Genomic DNA, 26,214 nt, shown 5'->3' on the forward strand with positions numbered 1-26,214 from the left:
TTTCTTCATGCAACATCTGTACCCTGTGAACTAATTAGAGAGTTTGTACACAATGAAAAATTAAGAACCTCTCTAGACATCTAGACTTACTCATCTTTTGCATCTTAATTGTAAGGAAAGTTGTCAGGTGTTTCTGACAGGTTTGAAGCTGGGTAGCAGTCATCTGTTTACCTTCATAGAAATCACACAAAGACTATCAATAATTCTAGCTAGGTTCTGTACCTTCACCCCTAGAAAATCCCCAGAATGTAACCGAGCTCCTCCTCTGATTTCAGTGGGCTTAGAATTAGGTACATTATTAAATACTTTATGTGGGAAATTTATGGCAATAAGCAAGCTGTTTGAGATATCAGTTCTATATTAACTGCACAGGCACATTTAGGAAGTTTGGGTGCATTGTTTACACATCCATAGTCTGAGACTAACATATTTGCATCCCTATACATTGTATATTTACTTTTTGAACACATTGTTTATTTACTTTTTGATTGTGTTGATTTTTTTGGACTCAACTAAGTAACTCAATCTTTCTCTTTTTGACTCAGTGCACAGAAATTTCTGGTACAATTATTTATGTGCATAAAATTAAAAAAGCTATTCCACAAATATTTACAAATTATTATGTGCAGCTTTGACATTTACTCTTCACATATGTTCACATCTTCGCATTTGTTGACCATTTACCTACACAAAGAGAAAAGAAATCAAATGCAAGTACAGTGGAAGTCAATCCACATAAGTGTGTACACATGTTCTTAGGCTTTGGACAGCTTTATGGAAATGATTCCTAAACCACAACACGCCCTTGTGTAGCAAGTCCAGAAAACTGGAATAATGACCACTTTGCCAACTTAAATTTGCGGGGGTGGGGGGGGGATATGAGATATTGCAAGTGTCAGGAGCTGCACATTATGCTGCATGCAACTGGCTTGCTTTGTGCTAACTTGTAGGACGAATTCTAACTGCTACCTTTACATACAGAGTCCTATGTAGTTTGGTAGTGGTACCAAACTCTGAGCAATAATTACCACAGCTGAGGTCAGTACTGCAGCAGGTCCCCTATATTACCTTGCATTTGAAATCCTGGCAAGCAGAAGCAGAGCCTTTCTCTGTGGAACATCTCCACCTGCTTATATTGCTCAAGACAAAGCCAATAATGGTGTCACACACAACTAAACACCCATTTATTTGTATCCACCTGTTTCCTGTCAAATGTTCTCTACAACACACTACTGACATGATACCACCACTAGTGTTTTATGTGTTGCTTCCTATAGGCAGAGTGTTTTGCCCATCCTAAGCTATCACATCTAAGCATTAATCCATGAAAAGGTTACAAACTTAACCTCACTGTGTAAAGGACCCAGCATTACAACAAATGTCAAACCACAAAGTGAGCATTCATTTGTTGAAATGTCCTCAATTTGTGGTGCATGACCCTATTCCTATGGTTGATTTTCTTCAACTTTGTGTCTTTCTGTGTAGCTCTTCTGAAATCAGTAAAGCTTCATGAAAGGTCAACAGCTGCTTTGGAGAGGCTGGGGCTCTTCTTTCACCACCTCCCTGTCTAGGGCAGTGCATGGCCCATTGAGAATGCTGACTGAAGCAACATTTAACTTGCTGACTAAGGACTGGGGCAGTTGGGAGCACATGTGCTCTAACTGCTTTGCCATGTATCCTCAAACAATAAACTTTTTTCAGGAGTTCAGTATTCATTAGAGCTGCAGAGGGCTGAAATTCAAGCGTTTCCTATCTGCAGATCTCAATATAATGGGTTTAAAAGCAGATTTTGAAAGTCTCTTTTTTTCAGAGTGCTGTGCAGACCTCAGTGTGTTGAAGTGTGGCACAAATAGCAGGGGAGGTCAGAATTATCGAGTTAATGGGAGAATTAAGCTGGGTGAAAACTTCAGTGAGTTGAGAAAAACATTCTCAGTGAATGAAGAGTTTAGTCCTAGTGGCCACGTATAATTTCAGGTTTATCGTGATTCAAAAAGAAATACCATTTCATTCAGTACAAATAATAATTCATTATATGCCAGCCAGGGTGCCACTGGTAAATTATCTTTCTGTAAGCGATTCCCAAAATCTAGCTTGAAGTCCATTACACAGCTCCATTCTCCAACACAAGAGGGAGCTGAAATATCTTGAGAAACAGAAAAACCCAGGCAACAAAGGTGTTGGCAAAAGACAATGCAGTATCCAACAGAGCTGGACTGAGTACGTCCAGCTGAACCCAAGCTGCCTGGCTGCTGCAGAGCCCCTGGCATGCCTCTGAAGCGTGCCCAGTGCTCCAGGGTGGGGGAGAGGCATGTAAGTGCACATGTAGCACTGCACATCGGATGGCTCAGCACCACTCTCCTATGTTCTTGGCTGTACGAAAGCACTCTCCCGGAGCCAGGCTATCCTGCATTACAGTGATGCCTTATGCAGAGCTCTTTACAAAGCACCCAGACGCACCCAAGCAGCTCAGACAGCAGCTGTAGGTATGGCAGAGCTGAGTCTGAGCCAGGCTAACCCTGTTGCATTTCGCTGACTTCATGTGGAGAGACACTGCTATCTCTGCACTGCGCCCCTAGCCCCAGAATTACAGTGAGGAGACACTGGTGTTCAGTCTGCGTGGAGCCAGCTCAGGTCTGCAGGGTTTGTACCACATGGTCTGCCCCACACAGCTGTGGATATACACCTTGTGGACACAAACTGCCATGGAAACAATACAGCTGAATTTAAGCATTGCTGCACCTGAAGTAAAAATACCTGGAGCCTGGCAAACTGTGCAAGAAGAACTCTAGCCCCACCTGCTTAATGCGGATAGCTAACCTTCCACAGAAAAAGAACCAACCATATTTTATGCTCTGATGGAAACTGGCAGCAATGACAACTGAACTATGGTTGCCCAAATATGTAACACAAGAGATGCATATAGGAGACCCTTCTAATTGAGCACAATTATCATGCTTCAAATTGCCTTCTAAATTGACTATATAATTTAATTTCTATAGATTGCACACTGTATACACTGACAGTTCTTTTAGCAACTTGAATCTAAAACTTGCATTAAGTTCTAAATCATAAAAAAACCCGTCTAACTACCAGAATAGGGAATAGAGCTCAGGACACCAGGACTATATCTATTTATATATTAGCCAATTTGTGATACTTACTCTATGTATGCCATTTGGGTTTGATCCCATAAAAGTGACTACTAACTTTTAGAACTATTAAGTTTTTAGAATTACTTAATATGTTAACTAACAAATACATTTGTTAGTTAACACACTAATTTGCTGACAAGTTGATGACGTTTTTGCAATCTGAACAAATCTGATACAACACATCTGAAAATCGTTTAAAGGAATGACACCCTTCTATTGATCGCATCAAATTTTGGCAAATAACTTTTGCCTTTAATAAAAAGAGAAAGAATGAGCCTATAGAGCTGTGTAATCATATCTGGATTGAAACATAAAATTATAATTGATTTGGGATTGGAAAAATGAGGCCTACTCTAAGACCTTTAACTTGATCTGTTTGTACAAAACCTTCTAAATTTCCAAAATACAATCATGTAAATCTGTCTAGGGATGAAGAATACAAAAGGCTCCTTAGAAAGTCCTTAGAAAGAACCAGTCTGACAAAAAAGTCTAGGAGAATTCTATACCTAAAACTCTTACCTCCTGTTTTCTGGCTATGGATTAAATGTTTTGGAGTGAAGAAGATAGAGAGTAATTTTCAGATCATGACCCTTGGCATTTCTTTTTCCATTGGTTTGATTCCCTGTTTATACTCAAATACTTACCACTTCCATAAAGAGTATATTCTGAATGGCTCAGAGTGGAGACAAAGCAAAGCTTCATAATAATCCTTATTTTATAGATGGGAACACTAAGACACAGAGATGAACTTACTGGTTCCAACATTACCTATTATTAGAACTACAACTGGATCCTTCATTTACTGAGTCCAACTGAACAGCTGCCCCCTTGCCTCCTCGATAATTTGTCTTTAGTAGGATTCATGTATGACTACTAAACAGCTAGGCTTCCTGTTGGCTTTCTGTGACCTGACACCAAATTAAAGAGGACCCAAGTGCTGCACAAAGACAAACCAGAAGATAGTGGTACTAGCAAATGAATCACTGTTTGCTGAGTTCAACGGAGATGAACTGTTTCCTTTTAGCTGAACACAGTGTGGAAGTAAGGCAAGAATTGGTTCCAGAGTTATAGGGTGACTACGGGAATCTTCCCAGCAGAGAGCACAGGGAAGGAGAGAATGAGAAGAAATCTCACAAAGAGAGAAACCAGAATCTCTGAATGCAGCTTCAGTCTGAAATCCCTTCACATTCCTGCTCCTCTTGCAGACAGGCAGAAAGACTCTTGGGACCCATATTTACAGTGATGTACAGTCTCAAAGTTATTGCAAATGTAGTTTACACTCCCTCACATGGAAAGCAGTCTTAGCATAAATCAGGTTCCTTTGCACAAATCCCTGGTTAAAAAAAGTTAATTTCTTATCTCTAGTGCATGTTCTTTGATTCTTGGTGCTGTACTAACTAAATATTGCTAAAGCTCTGACTAGAATATCAGAAAACTTAAACTATTAGCTCCTCTTGTATACTTTGCTGAGCATAATAGGTCCCTGTTCTACTTTGTCAGCTCCATCTGTTAATGTTTATTCTCAATCTTCCCCCATAACATTTTCTTATCCTTTTTGCATGTATTTCTCATCTACTTTCATTCTTTTCTCAATAACAACAATCTGCAAGCAAAATACTAATGCTAGTTGCCTCACTACCCCTGATTTTTCCTTTCTCTTTGACTCAGAGTTCTAAATTATGAGAGTTTATTTTGTTAGCAGAATTGGACAAATATCTCTGTACTTAGGAAACTAGAATCACTTTCAGAAGTGACATTAAGACATTCTCAGTAGCTTTGGACATAATTTAAAGAAGTTGACAGACAACAGAGACTGATACTAGTTGGTGCTGTACCTCCTCTGGTTCCTTGGCTTAGGGATTTAAGAGAGATCAGTTTATGCCACTTTGTCTGACTTGCATATGTCTTTATAGCATTGGGAAGTGGGACAATCCTGCAGCTAGTGAAGGCAACCTCAATTCAGGAATGGACGTTGGCCACATTGCATCATTCTGCTGTAATATCAAAAGGCTGAAAATTCAGGTGTTTTGACCTCAGAGCTTCCTGAATGGGGAATCTTGCAGTATCTCTCACTTCACATTTCCTTCTTTGTGGCCAGTATAAAGGAAGTGACCAAGTATAATCTAAAGGAGCCAGTCAGGGATTTACCACTTAACCTGCCTTAACACAGACAGGCTAAAAACAGCCTCAGCTGCTCATGAAGTAAGTATTACTTGATGTGAAATAACTGTGGCATAATTGAGCTAACTGGATTTTCTACAGCATCACTGATGTATACTAACTTGGATGAACATGATGAATGCAAAGTTCTTTTCAAATTTGCCCTTCTCCAAAAAATGACTGTTTTTCAAAGAACATTACAGAGCTATATCCTTCAAACCAAGAAGGTTTAGTCTACCTAATACTTTGGCCACTGCTTCTCTCCTCCATCTCTTCACATCTCAGCACATCTCAACCTAAATTGCAGTCTAGCACTAGATCTTTTATACTTTATGGTGCCACCTGAACAGAAATGTAGCTTCTAGTAGGTAAACATTCATGAACTACTTCCCAGCAACCCTCAAAAAGGGCACCTATCAGAAAGCTTCTGTGACTTCTCTTCAGAGGTCACAAAGAAAAACAAAAAAGAAAAAAGGAAAAGGAAGCAAAACCTGCTAGAATTACAGCTCAGAAACAGCAGCTGTCTATGAAGATTTCCTTGCTTAGCTGCCCAGTTACACAGCTGTTTTGACTGGTTACAGAAGTATTTTTCTCTTCCTGTTGTATGATCCCTTACCCTGATTAAGGGAGCAGAACTCTTGGAATGGAGATTCTCCTGAAAATCCTGGGAATCTTGCATTTGAAATGGCAGTTCTGGCAAGTGTTCCAAACAGTAAGACACATTGCTAGCTGCTTCTTGGAAAGCAAACACACAAGGAAGCAGGCTTCTTTGCAAATCTAGAAAAATATTTAGGCAAGAAGAATAAAAAGTTAAATGGGCAACAAAGAATGCAAGTTCAGATTCAGTTTTTCTGAGTAGACATCTACATATCATAATCCAAAGGACTGTCTTTACAACATCCAGCTATGACAGTGATAGCAGTGTAACTGCGATAGCACAGATTGCCAAAACCCTCCCAAGATCCTGGACAAATGTTCTCATCAGAAACCTGTGAAACTTTTCCTGGCTATACTTATCACTGCCCAAGCTGATAAGTTTAGAATGGAATCAGGCATTCCTGCCCAGGATTCACTTATACCTGTGGATCCTCTGGCAAATTATGGTTTATTAGCAGAAATACAAGTAGCTTTCATTGACGCTCAAAGCAAAAGTTGAATGAGACCTACCTGTTTATTTAACTTTAATTAAAGATAATAGGTTTTTAGATGAGATATCAAGAAGTCTGCCTCTATATTTTACTTTTTGCATAGGTAACAGCTGTATTATTATATAGTTACATTGTTGTATAATAGGAATTAAACTCACCTCATACTTTCTAAATAGGAACATTCTTGAATATATGCCACAAACACGTGGTCACTACCCTTTTAATGCCTTGCTTGTTGTTAGCCTTACAATAATCCCAGGTTGGATAAAAGATACTTGTAGAAAGCATCCTCCTAAATCAGCTGCTTGATTTAGGAGGATGCTTTCTACAAGTATCTTTTATCCAATCTGGGATTAATCCTAGAAACAGTTCAAAAATACAGCATTTCTTATTAAATCCGAGAAACTAGAGAAGCAGAACTATTACAATTCTTAGCTGACCATATCTTGATGCTTTAGGGATCAAAAGGGAATTGTGTGCAACTCTTTCATATTACTAGATAGATCGTTCTAATGGGCCTTAATTTTCCCAGCATGTTTCTACAGTTTAAGTAACACAGATACATTTTTCAGTTTTCCCCATTTAAGTTGACACAGGTTTGCCCTGTCTTGGAACTTACTCATCTATTTCACTCATCTCTGACCTGATAAGACAAGTGCTTAAGTTAATTCTGAAGCACCATCTATCTAGTAAGAGATTGTACGGGCACAGCCAATGGGGCTGGAATTAGACTCCTCAGGCTTTAGTCTCTACATGTCTGCAGTCATGCAGGGCAAAACACTCAGTACTTCACTCTCTCTAAAATGCAGTTATCTTCATAAAACATGTCAGGGTCTTCCAGTGAAAAGGGCTTTTTTGATTTGATTTGTTTGTACTATCATGGTGCTAAGAGAAGCCAACAGAGATCAACTTTCTATTTCACCCAAGCAGCGCACTGCAAATAAAAGGTGATAAAGAAAGGGAAAGAGACAAGGAAGGTCCTGACCATTTTACCTGGATGGGCAATGAAACACTAAGAAATTGAATCCCTGAGCCAGCATTCTGTAGATTCATGTCAGAACCAGGAGTTAGCTCTGTAATTCACCTCTAGTGCAGGGCTCCAGCTGCAATGCCATTCCTCTTTGCAAATGCAGCTTTCAGTAAAGGAAAATATTTCTGCATTTTTTAGATTTGTAAAAGCAGCAAGAGACACTTCAATAGCACAGAACTGAGTTAAAGGGACAGAGATCCACTATAACATCTCTCCCATATCCCTGTGCCTGTTGCACACAATGTGTTTTGACAGCTCTACTTGTAGATATCACTGGTCATGAGGACAAACACTCTTTCCTACACTTCAGTCCATTTCACTGTGTAGATCTCAAAAGAATTAGCCTGCTCTAGTAAGCAACAGAATTTCCTCTGCTATCACTCTACTGTCTCAGTGGACAACAGAGAGCACTATGTCCAGTTTAAATTTACCAACTGTTGCTTTTCCTATCCAACCACTTTTTTGCAGCCTCACAATAGCCTATTCAAAAAGAAATTGAGAGTAACTGGAGCTGCTCAAGTTACAGAAAGCCAGCTGTTTGCTTATCTAGAATCACAAAATAATTTAGGTTGAAAGAGGCCTCTGAAGGCCATCTAATACAACTCCTTACCCAAAAGCAAGGCTAACTTCAAAAGTAAATCAGTCTGCTCAAGGCCTTTACTGGCTAAGTTTTAAAATCTCCAAGGACAAAGATTCTGCATCCTCTCTGGGCACCTGTTCAGTCTTCAAGGAAGAATCAATGAATGACACTTCCAAAATCCCCAAACATTTCCAGTGAAGGAGAGAGTGCTATCATTATGGCACTATGGTGCTAAACAGACATAGAGGGCCAGTGAGACCACAAAGGCATTGAAGGAATAAGCACAATACATGGCTTCACAAAACAGATTTCACTAACTGCTAGTGATGTCAGTAGGCCAACTACTACCACAGTGCAGCATCCATTTCTGCTGCCCACGGGATGAGATATGTAAAACCCTTTTTCCCTCAGTGACTTGGCTTTGTTTCTGTGTATCTGGTATGTAGGCGAGGAGTTCTGCACCTGCACGAAAGCCGTGGAATCCATGACCTTGGCTTGCCTCGCTGGCAACTTTCCCTCTGCCTCTTGGTCGTGGTAATCATTCTTTTCTTTAGTCTGTGGAAAGGCGTGAAGACTTCAGGAAAGGTAGAGCTAATATTGTCCTTCTATCTCAACTATGTTCTCTGTCTCCTTTAAGAAGTCTCCTAATTTTAGAAACAAGAGACTAAATCACTGCCTCTGAGGGATCCTCAGGGACCAAACCATGTGAGATGCCTTCATATATGTACAATGGAAATACACAATCCCAATTCAGCCTTCATTTTATTTACAAGTTTTGCTTGTGTAATGTTCCAACTGGAAATTTTATTGGCATATTATTTTCAATTCAGCATTAGTGGTCTCATCCAGAAAATATTTTGAAAGACTTTAAATTGTCTTAAATGTGCCTCCTATTCTTAGCGAAATGTACTAATGTTTCAATGGTTTAAGATGCTTTGGTTTTATTATATAAAATGCCATGACAAGAGAAATATCTGGCAAAAGTAATTTGAAATTACTCTTTGACATCCCTCAGAAAACACCTGAATGCATATTCTAGGGTTGGCTACATCTTAGAGGTTTTTGTACATTTTCATGAATGTATCACCTAACAGGAGGCAATGACTGCACTTGTTTCATGAATGAATATATAGCCGAAGAGCTAATCAGCAGTCTAACACACACAGTTAATATATAAGCACTTCAAGTCTTCTGTTTGTCAAAACTGTCTCCTACTGGTACCTGTAAACATGCACACGTAAAGACTTATGATACATAACAGCATTTTCCCCCAAGACGTCCTATAAACAGCTTCTCCATTGAATTGAATGGACAAAACCAAGAAAGTGCAAGTTGTATTTTTCACACATTCTTAAATCTTCTGTAACAGTTGATTAACCTTTGGGATCTCTGTTGTCTGCAGGTTGTTTGGATAACAGCCACTTTGCCTTACGTTGTATTATTTGTCTTGTTAATACATGGAATAACCCTGCCAGGTGCATACAATGGAATAAATGCATACCTGCACATAGATTTCAGAAGATTAAAAGAAGCCACAGTAAGTATACTCTTCTGCTCTCATTCCCTTGTTATTATTAAGCCTGTTTCCCCTGTTACTAAAACTGAAAATATTAGAGGTAATTTCTGAAATGATATAGCCACACTTCTGCTTTTGCATAAGCAGTAGTCCACTGTCCCTGATAGTCTAACTTTCCAACACTCTCCATAACAGGACTATCTCAGCCTGAACCCAAGCTGTTCCAATCACAAAAAAACCTGTGCAAGGGCAGTTTTCAGGTGTGGCAGTCCCTTAAAGTTCATGCTTTGTCTGTGTACCCTGTAAACTGCAGTATGCTTTCTACATGAAAATTGAGTCATGCAAAAAATTAGTTCTCAAAAGGCTAAGAACTTCCCCAAGAAGAAAATTTTTCTTTGTGATTTTGATTAATTACTAGGTTAAATATTAACCTAGTAAACAAAAATGCTGGCCTATGAAAACCTTGCTAAACCTAATTCAGGACTAACTCACCTAATCAAATAATGGTCCTTCATAAAAATGAGATTTTCAATAGTATGGTGTTCTTATCTTACTATCAAAAGTAATGTACATTTCACTGTATCATTTAACAACATTGCAAGACATTCTCATTAAATATATCCAAACCAACTCAATTTGTGGAGTACCTTAGAACTAAGAATTATTTCATCCCTTGTAAAGCAAGATCTGTGAGTATAGTCACTAATTCATGAAATTACCAGCATTTCAGACCTATGAAGAACAATGATCTGGTGACTACAGAGAGATCTTACCACTGTGCTGTTCTAAAAGTATCAGAAATAATTTATAAAACACCAGTATCTCTGTGGATGGGTCACAAGGCCATTCAAATGGTTACAAAACTGAAAAGTGAGGACATAGTTCTACTAGAAGTAAATTAACTGTCTTGAAAATTTGCAGCTTTCAGAGATGTCTGCAGTCTATACAGTTGCACTGTACATTTCCTGTATCTTGATTTTTCCTGAATAATTAAAAAGACCTTGAGTGTGAGAATACAGACCTATTTTATATACTCTTAGCAAAACAATCCTTCCTTGGTTTTGTAATACTAAATTTGGAAACGGGCATTTCTTCAACAACAGAAGTTATCACCAGAACCCAGACCCCTTATCACTCTATTTGTAATAGTCAAACCAAACTTCAAATATGGGACTTCCATCCACCTTTGTCAACAAGGCAGTAGCCACCTCAGTAATTTACATTTATGCATACACATAAATACAAAGATGCAAGGATTAACAAAGGAGGTGCTTAAATTTTTCTTATACATTTTAAGTGCTGTTTGGCAAAAAACATCACAAGTTCAACTAGCTGTCTATGGAGCTGTGCCAGCTTGCATCAGCTCAGAATCTAGGCCTCCATAATCATATCTGCCTTCTGCTTTTGGAAGGATATTCTGTGCACTGCTGTTTCGTGGCTTAATATTTCTGCAGCTGCTATTTGGATGACCCTAAAGTTACTTGTTTTCCAAGACTAAATTTTTCAGACAACAACAACAAAAAAAGTTGCTCTAGAATAATAAAAGACTAAAGATCAGTTATAAGGAGAAGTTTCACAAACTGCTTTGTCAAGTCAGCCTTTCTCCTGCTCAGAGACTGGGATACCTGCTGCTGCAATAGGCTTGTGTGTTTAGTTTGTCCTCAGGCTCCAAAGAATAGACTCCTGCTTCAGTTCTATGTCAATGCGTCCCTGAATCTTTCTGATTTATGATTTTTTTTCTCGCAAATGATGAACCTAACAAAGAAACATCGTAAGTCACAAACAGTAATGACCTACAGAGGGCTCTGCCTCTGCTGTTCTAAAAGACCTTACAGCATCCTGATCAATGTCAAGGTCTGCCTCATTTTATAGGGCCGCATATTGCACAGCACTGAGCAAGCCCTAAGACACCTCAATTTTCAAGGATAGTGAACCCACAAAGAGTGTGTCTATAAAAAGGACAGAAGGATATTCACCTGAAGACCTCTTAACTAGACCAATGCCGAGCTACGCTCCTTGGTGAAAGTCCAGGAGCTACAAAGCCACAATACTCATCTCCACTACACAAATGGATACATTAAACTTCTGTGTAAAACAGCAGCTACACTTCTGTTCTGCTGAAGGAATCGGCTTTAAATAAAGAGTTAAATCAGACATGAGGAAGACACTCACCCTTTCATAGATCTTAACAAGTTTCCTGAAGATTATATAACATCTGGGGGTGCACACAGTATTTCCTCTCCACACAGCACAGTGATTCTTTAAATCCACATACACAAGAAAGAATATGCACAGAAGTTATAATGGCATAAACAACTATGAAGAAAGCTAGAAAGATTGATGACTGCCTTCTGTAAAATGTTTCTATTTTTTCGTTTTTAATGCATATAAAAACAATATCCTACCATAAAATATATTAGACTATGCATCAACCAGAAGCCATCCAGCTGAAGTAAACAGAGAACACAAGTGTAAACTGAAGAAGAACCAGCCCCACTGTCTGTTTCACATCCTGCTTTGTTGTAACAAAGGGAATGTTTTGCATTTAATCTTAGTTCTAAAGTAATTTCTGGTTTCTGCTCTGTTTTCCCTTCACCTTGATCTTCTCAATTTGTTTCCTAATCAGCTACTATGAGCCAAGACTCGTACTCAACAGATAGGTAAGCATACGCATAACTCCTTTGGTAGGCAGCAGGTGATAACTGCTTATTTGAATCAATAGGACTTAAGCACATTCTTACTATTCAAGCACCCTTGAGCAAGGGGAAGTATAATGAGTACAACTCCACCAGCAAGACACAAAAGAGCTAGAGAGCCACTAAAAACAAGTGCCTTATGGTGGCAGCATGCAGATCTAGTTATAGTTTAAGCAAAATTTATTTTAAAAAATTTCAGGAATTCATTAACAACACAAGTTATGGGAAGTTTTAAAAAAACAAGAAAAATTATAGGAGGCTTTGCATCCCCCCTTCTGCACTCTTATCTACATAAACGCTCTTCAGAGAGTACAACTATTTGATCTCAACCTTTGTGTGGAGATAGAACATTCAGATGTAACTGGGTATATGAAAGGAATGAGCAAGGAATTAATTTTACAGGATTGTTTTGCTATTTAGTAAAAGAAATCCATGATACCTAAAAGCCCTGTATGAACTGCAATTTGAGAAAAATCATATCTCCCTATCCACCGGTTTGCAATAAACACATCATAGATTGTTCTACATATTAACTTTCAAGTAATTAACTCTCAACAGTTCATAAAATTAAGTTTCTCTACAAATCTAGAGTTCAATAAATGGTTCTCAGCCTTCAACAGGCAGTAGTTAAAAGCATCTATCATCTACGTTGAGAAAAAAAATAGACCACTAGCATCAGTGCTTTCATATCATGTTAAGATGGGATAAGGCACTCGCTCTCTTTCCATTGGGCCAAATGTGAAAGCTTAGCATTAAAATCCCAATGCAAATGTTGCTTAGATCTGTTAGAAAGCCGCTGCTGAGTAGATACATTGGATCTGATTTTGTAGAGATGGATGGAGATGAAATCCAGTGCTTTTCATAGTCTTGAGCACTTGGCAGACTTAATCAAAAACTGAAGAACTCATTTTGAGAAATGTTGAGTATTATTCACTCCATTGGCTTCATTACCCTTGTTGAAGATGCTTGTTTAAATATCTCTGCGTAACAACTGAGGAAGTGAAACCCTCATTAACCAGGGTAGGCTATTTTCAGCCTTCTGATTCAGGAGACCAGCACTGTTGCTCCTGACTGCTGTCTGCACATCTTGGTTGGATGTTGGGCTGGAGGGTCGCTTTAGAAAATGCTTTAGCATTAAAAACATGTTTTCCCTAGCGGACAATTCTGAGAATGACCAAGCTGCATCTAAACTGAAAATTCATGACTATCAGCAATAACTCCTTCTCCAACTAAGCAGGAAAGGTGACAGATAACCTGCATGTTTCTGTTCACAGCAAGTCAGTCATGCTTCAGCTTCTGAAACAAGAAAGCATCATATAAAGTGTACTAACAGTCCCATGAAGAAAGCTCTCTTATGGGAAAGAAAATGTCCTGTAACTCTTGACCCATTAACTATTTTTAGTTTTCTGGTTGTACATTCCAAAATAAATTGGAACAAGAACTATTGGAAGTGTATTTCTGTCACCGGGAGAAAAATAATGTAAACATTTCAGTACTCAGTAAAAGCTCAGAAGTACAGATCCAACTGGTACACCCCACCGTAGTAGCAGTGTGCATGCACTGAGAACTTGCCCGCTGCATTGGCCCTTACTATTTCGGGTTAAGCCATTCCAGATCACAACTGTGCTCCATGTGACATCTCATGGGGGCTGAGAAGCAGTTACACTCCCATAAGCATGAATGCTGATCATTTTTCAAAAGCCAGATGTCTTGTACACTTCTTGCATTTCCCTGATGTATCTTTCAGACTGAACTGACACTGACAATGTTGGTGTCATTATGCAGGTATGGATTGATGCAGCTACTCAGATATTTTACTCCTTAGGAGCCGGGTTTGGTGTTTTAATTGCATTTGCCAGTTACAATAAGTTTGACAACAACTGTTACAGGTAAGACAGCCTATTCTTTCATACTGCTTCAGAATGATACTATTTTACTCTAACTGCAGCTGGAATAAGTATTAAGCTATCTTTTTATCTTTAGTCATTTATTAATGATGGTCAGTCTTGTGTAGACATAGCAACCAACCCAAATCTTGAAACACCGTCTTCCTTACTGAAATTTTAGTAACAGGAACCTGCCAAGATATCTGCTGTACAGCAAACCAGAATGGGATTAGGTTTGGACTTTAAACAGCTGTGTAAACTGTGCTTGTGTTTGCCTTTCAAAAGTACCATTAAGTGCAACAGTGAACACAGGATGAAATCTTATTGGTCCAGGAGCCAAAAGCAGAAGGATTCCAGTTTCCAGAAGTGTTTCTGTGCTTTGGGATTATATTTCTGATATTTTATGTTGAGCTCCAATTTAGGAATGCACTTTAAATCAAGTCAGTTTGTAAGTGTCTTGCTGAATCACCACCATGGAAATTCAACCAGAACTGCTCTGCACCTTCTGAGAACTTCCAACATTTAGAAGTTTTGTTAACATTCCAATTTGGAATGAAAACAAGCATCGCTTTAAATTTTCCCATGAAATATAAATGCAGAAAGTACATGTATTATAAATACATTGTGAACTGAAGGATAGCAAAAAAAAATTTAAAGTAAAAAGGTACAAGAAAATATATAGATTTGAACTCCCTAAACCAGATTGAAAACCAAAATCATGGAATACTTCCACTGACTTCAGAAAGCTTTGTACTTAATCCAGAGAAACTATAGGTTGCCAGCTGATTATCTGCAGTAGGTAGTATTACTAGGTTTGAGAACCCTTCAGTTAGAATGCTAACCACAGCAGTCTTCCAAAATAACTTTTATTGTCTTCTGCAAATAATTTTGCATGAATCCCATAGCAGCTCCCTATAGAACTGTTTTTCTTCTGCATTCTAATTTGCTCTGAAATGGAAAAAAATCCACTTGAAACTAAGAAAACACCACAGATTATATGTGAAATCATATTATTTAGTTCTTAGCTTACTATATTTGTCCAGTGTTTCTTCAAAAGCTTTGCCTTCCCTGTAAGAGTAATCTATAGTTTCATTAAATACTGTGGTTTTGTTCTAACCATAAAAACAAGCTTCAATTCAGTTCTTATTTACAACACTTACAAATATCCTTCTTTTGGTCAAATAACTCCATAATGTGCTGATTTATTTTGTTCAAAAGGCTTTCTTGAAACAGTACAAATTGAAAATAGTACTGTTTCCAAATGAAGGCCATAACTCAGCATTATACTGTCCCATCTATGCTTCAATACACCTTCCTTGAGAGGAATAGTGTCAGTAATGTAAGGTAGGGTAACAATACTGAAAATCAGGGCCAGAAAATATGAAAATCTGTACTTAAATCATGATCTAGTTTTACATGCAAAATACTGAGAGCTATCTCAGCTCAGTTTATAAGGAGATAAGCGTCACATAATCCAGTTATTGACTAAGCAAAAAGAAGCATTATTCACTTGCATAAGAATGTTTTTGAATTGTGGGAAACAAGAAATACTGTTGCCATCTTATCAGTGACAAATAACTAGCAATTTTCTTCTTTAATAAGTGAAAAGAATTTGAGTTTATGGGTCCAATCTGGTCTCTCTTGATCCTCCAGCTTTCCTCCAGGAAAGCACTTTAAGAATTGCAGGACATAAATTCTTCAGTGTTATCAAAATAAAGTGATAAAAGGGAGAGGATAAAGTTTGGTGTATGGCACCTATGTTTTTGGGTAGTGTAACTGATAAAAGGAAATCATATTTACTTTCTGCTTATTAAAGCACTGTTTAGCATTACTGATGTTCATAGAGCCCTGTCCTCTATTCTAAAGGTCATATGCAGCAAAAAAGACACTGTGCAGATTAGGCAGACATCCAAAGATGTATGGTCTACTTATCTTCAAGCTAGGTTTGGTAATAGGGATTATTAATACCCAGGAAAACTCATAGGTCTATCATAATACCATGGCAGATTGATTAGAACCACAGCTTCGTACAAGCATTACTATGTGATGCGCACTGGATAATATTTAACCTTTAAACCAAATTCACTATTGTAACAATGTGATAAACAAGAGACGTATCTTTTTCAGAAAAAGCCTCACTAACTTCGTAGATGAAGGGACCTCATTATAGATTAAGGATGGTTATCCAGTGCCATCTAAATGGCAGCACAGTTTGCTAAAAATGCACTCCTGGATTTAACTGAAAATACTCCTCAATATCTGCTTATATGAATTGATGAACAGTAAGGCTCTTTCACTTCAGGCCACTCTCTTGCTATGTTACGGCTACCAGCTAGGATGATGACATTACTCTTTAGTATCTTAACATTTAACATAGCTTTGTTGGTTTTTTTGAACAGAACTCAGTTTTAAATCAAAATAGTACACAGAAGTAGGTCAATTCCTAGCATAGTATACTGATATGAGCTTTTGATCATCAGGATAATTGCATAATTAGCATTTTCACAAGAATCTTCCTATCACTATAAGACAATCCCCATCTAGTTCTTAAAGGGTGGGGTTTTTTTCACTGGGCTGTTCTTCTCTCCATCACTAGGGATGCTTTGCTGACTAGCACCATTAACTGTGTCACAAGCTTCATCTCAGGATTTGCAATTTTCTCCATATTGGGCTACATGGCTCATGAACACAAAGTTAAAATTGAGGATGTAGCCACTGAAGGTAGGAAGTTCATTTTGTACTAGTTTTATCCATTTTTGTCCACCATTTATTTGCAAATGTGTTTATATTTGTTTCAAACAAGTGTGTGAAAATCTCATGGAAGTGACCTGAATTAACTTACTTGGAACTAAAACTCAGTGTGTAAATGCCTTGCTGAAATGTGAACTCTAAATGGTATTGATTCATCCCACCTCTGTTGAATCGAGGCTCCCAAACATCTTGCCCCTCACAAGTTTACCCTGTGCAACATTCATTTACCACTGCATAGTATCTTGCAAAAGTATTGCTGTTCACTGCCATATACTGCTGTCTACTGTTTTGGAGGGTTCTGGTAAGCTTAGCTGTAGAGTCCTTTCACTGGTAACAGGTCACCCATGATTTCAGTTCCTGTATCTCTCATCACATCCAAGAGTTCTCCTGCCAACAGTGGAGTTTACATCCACATGGCTCCTTCTCTACTACATAGTTGAAAAGTAGCTAGTGAGGTTGCAAATCCCATAAAATATTATTAGAAATAGGAAAGAATGGAATAGTGGGGGTTTTTTAAGACAAAACTATCATGAGTACCTTATTAAAGTATTTTGAATATATTTTTGGTATAATGCAAAATTTTTTTTAACAGCTACTCAAGAGTGTGATGTGGACTGATGTAAAGGTCAACTTCATCATAATTTATCTTATTACAATGAACATTTTGTGAAGCTAAGAAACATCATTTAGTAATACTTTTTTGGTTTTTTCTTTTTCTTTTCTATTTCAGGAGCTGGTTTAGTTTTCATTCTGTATCCAGAGGCAATTTCAACTCTTTCAGGATCTACATTTTGGGCTGTGGTATTCTTCATCATGCTCCTTACTCTTGGCATTGACAGTTCTGTGAGTATTTCTTCCTTCTAGCCTCAACGTTTTTCCTTTATTGTTATATTCTGTAACTGGAGAGGTATCAACCTTAAACAGGGGGTTTATTACATTTCAAATAACATTCTGTACATTCCCTGAATCTGTTTTCACAGTCACAGCCAACATACCAATAGTATTACTCCTGGCAGTACATTTAAAGACTCATAGTATTTAAGAGAATTACGAAAAGATCAAATCTTTTACGAGCCAGCAAATAATTACTCACTGATGCTTTTTTGTGACCTTACAGAGGGGCTGTTCATCAACAGTTATTACTATTTAAAGGTATGACCCAGCATCACTACTATGAACTGTTGCTACTACAAACCTGCAGTAAGGTTTTGGAATCCCACTTGCAAAAAACAAGCCATAGTAAGACATTGAGTAGAGTGGTTTCTAGAAGAGATTTTTACGTGAGCATATTAATGAAATTCAGCACAAGATAGACAATGTCTGAAGGTACTCTGATTTTTTTCTACAAGCAATGATACAGAATTTCCTGCAAATTTAGTCACAATTTAAAAATGACACCAAAATATTTCCATAGTGGTTTCATTTTACTACTATCTTACTATAAAATGTCTAGTCTAACAAGTGTATTTGATCTTTCCATAATGTGATGATTTTTACTGTACCATGACATTCAGGGTCACAGAAACTTCAGCCCAGAAAATATCCCAAGACTCCTAACAACTTTTGTACTGCTTTCTTGTTGCCAAAGACACATCAAGCCATCTGTTATATTTAGCTTAAAGGTTGATTAATTTCTGGGAAAAACAAACAGGGTCTTTAAGGAATAGTGAACCATGAACAAACATTCATAATTTTTAGTAGGGCAGGGGTTTCTTACTATTCTAAAACATAGAAGTCTCTTTCATAGTTCTGAATGTACGGAGCTGATCTAGGAACTTCTTGCTGGAAATGGCAAAAACCAGTGCTTCCATTGCTTACAACTTCAGAAAATGTCATTCATTTTGAAGGACAAGAAAGGGAAGGAATGAATTGACATGGAGGAGAGCAAAACTAAGAAAAATGAGGCTGCAGCCGGAAGCTTTGATTATCATTGGCAAATAGCTGAATGAGATCTTATGGAGTAAGGTCTGGGCTGTAAAGGTCAGATTCAGGTCTAAATGTTTCCAAAGTGCTTAGATTTTGGATTCCAGCTCAGGTTCAATGAAGTTTGTTTATACACTAAGATCGGGATCCTTACTCAAATGTTTGAGGCAAGATTATATCTGGGTTAGCAGCTTGGCCATTTTTCAGCTGTAAGCAAACGTGAAGGATGGTAAGGAAGGGTTTAGCATAGCAGAAGGGCATGAATGACCAGTAGATACAGGGCAGAATTAAGAAGAAGAAGAAAATACATGCTCAGAAGTGTTTAGATCCAAAGCAGTTAACTTTGCAACAGCAGTAAATTTAAGCAATGTAAAGAAACATTTAAGTGACAAAAACACAGGGCTTTAGATTGCAGAACACACTTATCCGACAAGTGTAGAAAGCTCTTTCTTGTGGAGCTAATTAAAATACTATGAACTATGTCACCAAGTTTTGCTCTTTCTTTCTAAAAGGGGAGGGATTTGCTTGTTCATGTTTTGTTCAGGATTTTTCATCATTTACCTAAGAAAACTCAGGTCATACAGTATTTTTTATCGTGGCCTTCTCAACTCTCCCCCCACATTTGACTGATCAAGCCCCTGAAGGGAAAATGAAAATTTTTAAAGCTAAAAATCAAACAACCCCAAAGCTAAAGAGGAATAATTATATATGAATACTTTTATTCATGCATATAAGCCTGCACTGGCACAGAAATACAGACATCTGTACAAAAATGGAACTGCCAAAATATTTAAGCAAAGAGAAATCTGATCATGCAAGGTTAAGCAAGCAACAATGAAAAGGACAGAAAATGGAACAAATGTTTGGAGTAGGTATCTAGCTTGGCATAGGGAATTAACAAGGGGAATAAATCATGATACCTTAAGAAGTGGTCCTTAGCCAAAATAATCCATGTTTTCTCCATTTTCAACTTCTCTATGACAATTTAAGTGCCAACACGGTAACAACTTCTGAGAACATCAAATATTAACCCATCTTAACTGCAGGGCACTTACCGATGCCCCCCCCAGACACTAGGATATACAAGCCTACACTAGGTTTTGGGACATTTTACTTGTGAACATTAGCTACCTTTAAAAAAAACAGGTCCACTGCCCGCAGCAATTTGGCTGTAGACAGGAATCATTCAAATTCTAGAGAGATAATTCTCTGCTACTGATTTCAGCCAGAGATGCTGGTTTCATCAAATTCTTATAGGAAAGGGACAGGCTATGTCAGCAACTGCTAACCAACTACGGTATTGCACCAAGCACTCCAAGTCTTGCCATGATCTTTCAGCATCAGAAGAAGCATGGAATCCAGCCTCCCCAAAATATTAAATAAATTTATTTATTATGAGAGGAGACTGGAATTCGTTTTCACAACTTCTTGGTGGAGGGGGTGCAGAATGCTTTCATTGGTGGAAAGAAATTAAAATTCATAACCACCTACATAACTCAGCAATATCAATGAAAATTTGGGAAGTACCTTTCCTATATTGCAAAACAATGGCTAATGTTCAGCATTAACTTCTAGGAAATGAAGTAAAATTCTTTCATGTTGTCAACAAAAAAAATTACATCAAGCTTCCTATGTAGTGATTCTCCCAGGTCTGTAAAGATTTTTGTCGAACTGGTTTGGTTAATCAATGGCTAAACCGAATCTTTGTTCAGTACATTTCCCCTAGGTACTTGTTGTGTCTGTCTTTATATTAGTAATCTCTTAAGGACTTTGGTTACTCAAGCTACCAGCTTTTTCCCCAAAGTATACTAAAATATATATTATTTTTCCCAAAGTACTGTCTACTTACTATCCTGATGAGTCAGCAAAGAGTCTGCAGAGGATATGGCTATCAAGCCAACAGCCATGGCACTTGACATCCAGTTCCCTGACTCGCTTCTCTACCTCGAGAAAATAAATTATACCTCAGAACGCCAGTGATTTATAGCTGAAATGTTGGGAATCATACAGTGGTTGGGAATTAATTATACAAGCTGCTTTACATTATTCAATCTGTATTTACAACAGTCAGTAGCGTTTAACCAGAGCTCTTGCCTTCCCTTCCTCAGATGGGCGGAATGGAGGCTGTCATCACTGGCTTGGCAGATGATTTCCAAATTCTGAAGCAGCATAGGAAGCTTTTCACCTTTGGTGTTTCTTTTGGCACTTTCCTACTTGCCCTTTTTTGCATCACCAATGTAAGTACAACAAAAGTTTCCATCAACAAGCTACCTTAAAAATGCAGTTAACCTTATCAGATAGAAATATGAATAGGCTCAGGTGACTATTTATGTTATAAATTTTAATTCTTAAACAACTTTATGGTCAGAACATTACTTTTAGTCTTATCTACATGAAGCTTCTCTGCTTTTTTTGCACAAGATCATTAGCTATCAATGGAACCTACACGTCTTTGTTCTAAAACACAGCTATCTGTGCTGCTGTTGGTTTTGTTTGAGTTTGTGTGGTTTGTTTTGTTTTGGTTTTTTTTTAAATCACATTAAATGGGACTGTGTTGAGTGCTTATTCCTGTGTGAGGAACTAAGAATTTCAAGTGACCAGACCCTTCGTCATCTGGCTATTCTCTTCCTGAAGCAAATAAGAAGCATTCACTTCTTGTGAAAGGAGTTTAGAATAATGATCTCCTCCCCACCATGTGTTTCTTAATGTTCCTTCATATACCTAAATCTTACCTATTACTCTTAATACCATAAAAAGCACACAGATAACTTACCCTGAACATCTAGTAACCTGTATTTATCACTACCATCATCCTGAATGATTTGCCTCACCAGGCTTTTAACAATTAATTAAAGGATGAGAATCACAGTGTTCTAGGTTGGAGAGAACTAACTTTTTTTTTTTTTTTTTTTTGACAAAAAAGCAAAAAGCCCTGTAAGCAAAGATGCCCAAAGTGTCAGAAAACAACTGAAACTTGAGGTAGCCACCATGAAAATAGATGCGTTGAACCCCTCTCCTTCCCTAGAAATGGTTTCCAGATCTATTTTTAAGATTACTGAAATGGCATAAGTTTATAAATAACAAAGCTCTTTTTACACTAAAAGAATACCCCAATATTTTTACTCTAGTTTCTTCAAACTGGAAAACATCTGAGACGCTAGATATACCATTTAAAATACCTATCCTTTTAATACCATGCTATCGCTATTGTTACCTAAAGAATTGAACATACTCCTTCCTTATTCAAAGTTTCAACTGAAATAAAATTTCCTGCAGTACAAGATCAGAAGAAACTCAATGGTTAAGAACCTGAACAGGTGCCAGTGGGTGCAATTCCACTGCCTTCAAGTGAGCTAAAGCAGTTCAAGATAGCAACATAGGTCTAGCTTTTAAATAATGGCACCTGTTTATACTTAAGTTCACCCCACCAGCTGGAATGCACAAAACTGCCCAGACTTGTCCAAATGTATTGGTTCACATAACTGAAGAAGAACATTTTTAATGTGTACAAAATACAAAGAAAATCCCTTATGATACCATCACATTAAATTAATTTGTTTGATTTTGTCCTCTGAAATTTTAAAGCTGTATTTTCAAAACATGTTTCTTACAAAACCGTATTTGACATTCAGTTTACTAATTTTGATAGCAAAGGCATTCATTCAGAGCAGGTGTAGAGCAAAAACAAGAGGTCAAACCCAAATGTCATTCAATAAGGAACATTTTCTTTCCACACAACAACCAAAGTTCATTCAGTTTCCAGACAAGTCCCCACAGAATTAAAAACCTAGACAAGGCCTAAGTACTGTTCTATTTTTTTAAATATGCACAGCTGTTTCAGAAAACCATCTTTTTATAAGAAAAAAGAACACTGATTGCAGAGATTAAAATCACTTAGAGATCTAAAGAGTACAAGTGCTATTTATACCATTAGTAAAAACATGGAGAATAATTCCTTTGATCCTCCTCTTCTGAACAGGCATAGCCAGATTAAGTTTGGTTGTAAAAAAAGATTTTAACAAAAATCTACTGCAACTGCAAACGTTTCAGTTGTTTACATGTGTAGAATGTCCTGAAACACTTAATTCAGGTTCATTTTGAAACAAGTAAACATACCATGGTCTTCCATTCCTCATTAGCCCAAACTAAATAAAATGAGCAGTAATTTACACAAAGTCATACCACATTGTAAAATGAGGCAAAAAGTAGCCAAATTGCAGCTAAAGAAAAAAAAATAATCAGTGAAACAAGACTTTAGTAAATTCATTTACAGTTCTCAGTCATGAGCCACTGAAGAACAGAAATGTGCTGTTGTGAAGGAAGATGATCTGGTTTGCCCTCTCCCCTAAGCAAAGGCTTGCTAATACCACAGCCAAGAAACTAAACCAGGCAAAGCTGCTTCCATGCTGGGCTGGTAACAGAGACTTAACATGCAACTGCTCCCTTTGCAGGAAGATTGGAAGAGACAGATGCAGGCAGTCTAGGAAAAGGAGACATCAGTGTAAGTCTGCAGATTCACTGTACTACAGAATAATTGGCCTTAGGAACAAACTGAGTGATAATGGCTTGTGGAAACGCTTGTAGCACTCCATTCCTGCCAATAATTTAGGAAGATCTTCATTAACTGCTGTAGACAGGCCCTGTCTTACAAGCTGCTGAGCATTTTCCTGAACAGCCAGTGCCTTTGACTTCCACTGAACACCGAGTGCCAAGAGCACGCATTAATCATGCTAAGCTGAGGCTTCTGTTTCCCAGTTAAGCAAGGGCATAGGTGAAAGGAAGCCTCTTCAGAAAGTTGCAAGTCTGATTCCACTATTTTGTATGCAAATATGGACCCGTGTCTGCAGCATCAGCTCCATATTCAAATACTTAGGTTAAGATAATGTTTCAAGTAAAGCAGATTTCTGTTAACTAGATACTAAACTACTGAGATTATTTGATTTTTAACTTTGTTTTGTTGCATCTTTTAATTCCCTAATGCTAGGGTGGAATTTATGTCCTCACACTTCTGGACACATTTGCAGCTGGGACTTCGATATTATTTGCTGTTCTAATGGAGGCAATTGGAGTTTCCTGGTTTTATGGTAAGCACTCCATTTTGCACCTGCAAAATCTTTTTAAAATTCTAAATGCTCATGACAGGCTTACACATTTTTTAAAGGGAAAACAGCATAGCCTTGTATACATGAAACCATGACAAGCCAGGTTTCATGCAGTGATTTTCATCTGATCTATGAATAGTGACAGGAATGCAGACGTTCAGTGGGCCAAGCTTTGAAACCCTGCACAAAGCCAAAGAAAACTGCCTTGTGAAGGAGACTGCAGTGGGATGGAAATGTTACTACTTTTGCCAGTATTTTGCAGCTCTTAACGTGGCTGATGACTTGCAGTAGCAGGTTTATACCTGATACTTTCAAAGCAAGTAGATTAGCCTAAATACAGACTCACCTGTTCCTCCTTTCCATGAATTCCCCAGGGCCAATCTCAAGCTCCCACCATGCAATACAAATAAAGGTAGTTTGTCTTTAGAGAATTAAAATAATTCCTACACTAGTCCCTTTTGTTTGAGACAATATTCCACCTAACTGTAAAACACTAGTGGTTTAAAATTTATCTTATTTGATAGCATGGTATGGAATACCCAACGTCCTAGATACCAGAAACAATACTATTTTGAGTATTTCATACTAATTTATGCCACAAAAAGGGTGCAGTAATCTGTTTTATCCCCAATACGGCAGGCTTTAGGAGTGTTCAGTTGATCTCTGGCACTAGGATGGAATCACTGTGTGCCAACCAGAGTGCAGTGATGTGCTAGAGTACCCTGAAAAAAATATGGCACACAATTCAAGTCAGGTCTCAGATGATGTGCCCAGCTTATTAAATAACTTCCCTAGCCTTATTTGGTCTTTAATATTTTTCTCCTCCTTAAAGCAACATAAAAAAAAGCAAGCCATTTGATACACAAGTTTCATGAGAAGAAAAACATTTTTTCTTTCCCCCTGTATAAATGACCACAATGATGGCAAACAGCCACATTCACTGCTCTAAACCCTATGAATGCACTTGGATAACCTTAACTGGGGAAAACCCAACAAATTAAAGTTGTGCTTTCCACCACAACACTGACTTTGGCAACACAGCAGGACACTGAGTCTGCCTGAGCTCAGTCCTTAGCCTACAGGAGTTTCAGTGTCTTGTGCAGCGTCCTGTGTTGTCTAATTTCACCAAGGGAAAACCCAATCCTCTGCTGTAAGTGACAAAGTTGACTACTACTACTGTCACAGAAGTGAAACAAAAAGGTTAAACAGAATATTGCTTAGAGTAGAAATATCTGAATATTTGATCATATATATATAGCCTGCTAAACCTCTGATTATAAAATTATGAGACTGGCCTGTGGGTGTTCTCCCCCTAATTCAGCATTTAACCGATGAGTTGTTTTTAAATATCTGAAGTCAGTGTTTCAAACATTTCCCTTTTCCCCTATGCCCCCTACCTAGTGGAGTTCTTTTTATGTTCTAGCACTGACCTGGCGTTCAAAATTTCCCTTATCATATAGGAAGGTAGGGCAACTCATAGCCTCAAGTTTATTCACTGGAAAAGATGCTGCCTCCAGAAAAGCAGAAATTACAAAGTACTGTTAAGTCACCAAATCAAGCAGAAAAAAACAACTCATAATTTAATCCAATTTAGGCTTATCTTGCTAAAGAAACAGTGAAAGTGATTCTTCCTTTCTTTTGGGGAGAACGCTATGAGTTCTTTATCTTGTCACAGAGTTAGTAAAATTGTAAGACCCCCAAAAGAATAGTTCACTTTCTCAAAATAAAGCAACAGGATTCTGCATCTTAGGTCTTATACAAAAGTCATCTCATTGCAACAGCCAAACTATCAGTTATATCTGAAATTGCTTGCTGCTAGATTAATCAAGTATATTGAGCTCTTGTTAAGCTACTCTTAATTCTCATGTCTTACTTTCTGGTTGGTCACAACTCTTTTCATTATTACCATGTTTCAATGTCGTAGCAGCCTGCAAATCTTCTTCCCACTGAAGTCTGTATTGAACTAGCTGCCCTGATTGCCAGTAAGATTCTTTTTCCCTGAAAGTCATCTTCATTTCTATTCAGAAAGTGTTTATAGTTAACGTATCATTCAGAAGGTTCTTAGACATTATCATTCTTACTCCCTCGGTCACTTCTTTATCCATCCGTTCTGCACCACCATATTCTTCTAGTCAAACTCTCTCTTGCAGTTAAAAACCGTTGTTGAGTGAATGAGGTGAAAGAATGGCATTCATGCATAAAGCTGTTCAGTCTACTAAAGAAATAGGTTTTAGCTTTAGTGTACTAATTCTGTCACCCAACATCAGCAT

The 26,214-nt window shown here is 37.8% G+C and overlaps 1 protein-coding gene across 1 annotated transcript in view; it reads left to right on the forward strand.

Annotated features, from left to right (window-relative positions):
- Positions 1 to 26,214, forward strand: part of SLC6A2 (solute carrier family 6 member 2) — a 79,188-nt gene that overhangs the window by 31,981 nt on the left and 20,993 nt on the right. The window contains exons 4-10 of the mRNA XM_075040276.1: positions 8,517 to 8,655; positions 9,473 to 9,607; positions 14,068 to 14,171; positions 16,765 to 16,889; positions 17,650 to 17,762; positions 20,951 to 21,079; positions 23,827 to 23,926. Of these exons, the coding sequence (XP_074896377.1) occupies positions 8,517 to 8,655; positions 9,473 to 9,607; positions 14,068 to 14,171; positions 16,765 to 16,889; positions 17,650 to 17,762; positions 20,951 to 21,079; positions 23,827 to 23,926 (845 nt within the window). The remainder of the gene's footprint in view (positions 1 to 8,516; positions 8,656 to 9,472; positions 9,608 to 14,067; positions 14,172 to 16,764; positions 16,890 to 17,649; positions 17,763 to 20,950; positions 21,080 to 23,826; positions 23,927 to 26,214) is intronic.

Source organism: Buteo buteo, chromosome 11 (assembly GCF_964188355.1).
Source record: "Buteo buteo chromosome 11, bButBut1.hap1.1, whole genome shotgun sequence".
Lineage (NCBI taxonomy): Eukaryota > Metazoa > Chordata > Aves > Accipitriformes > Accipitridae > Buteo > Buteo buteo.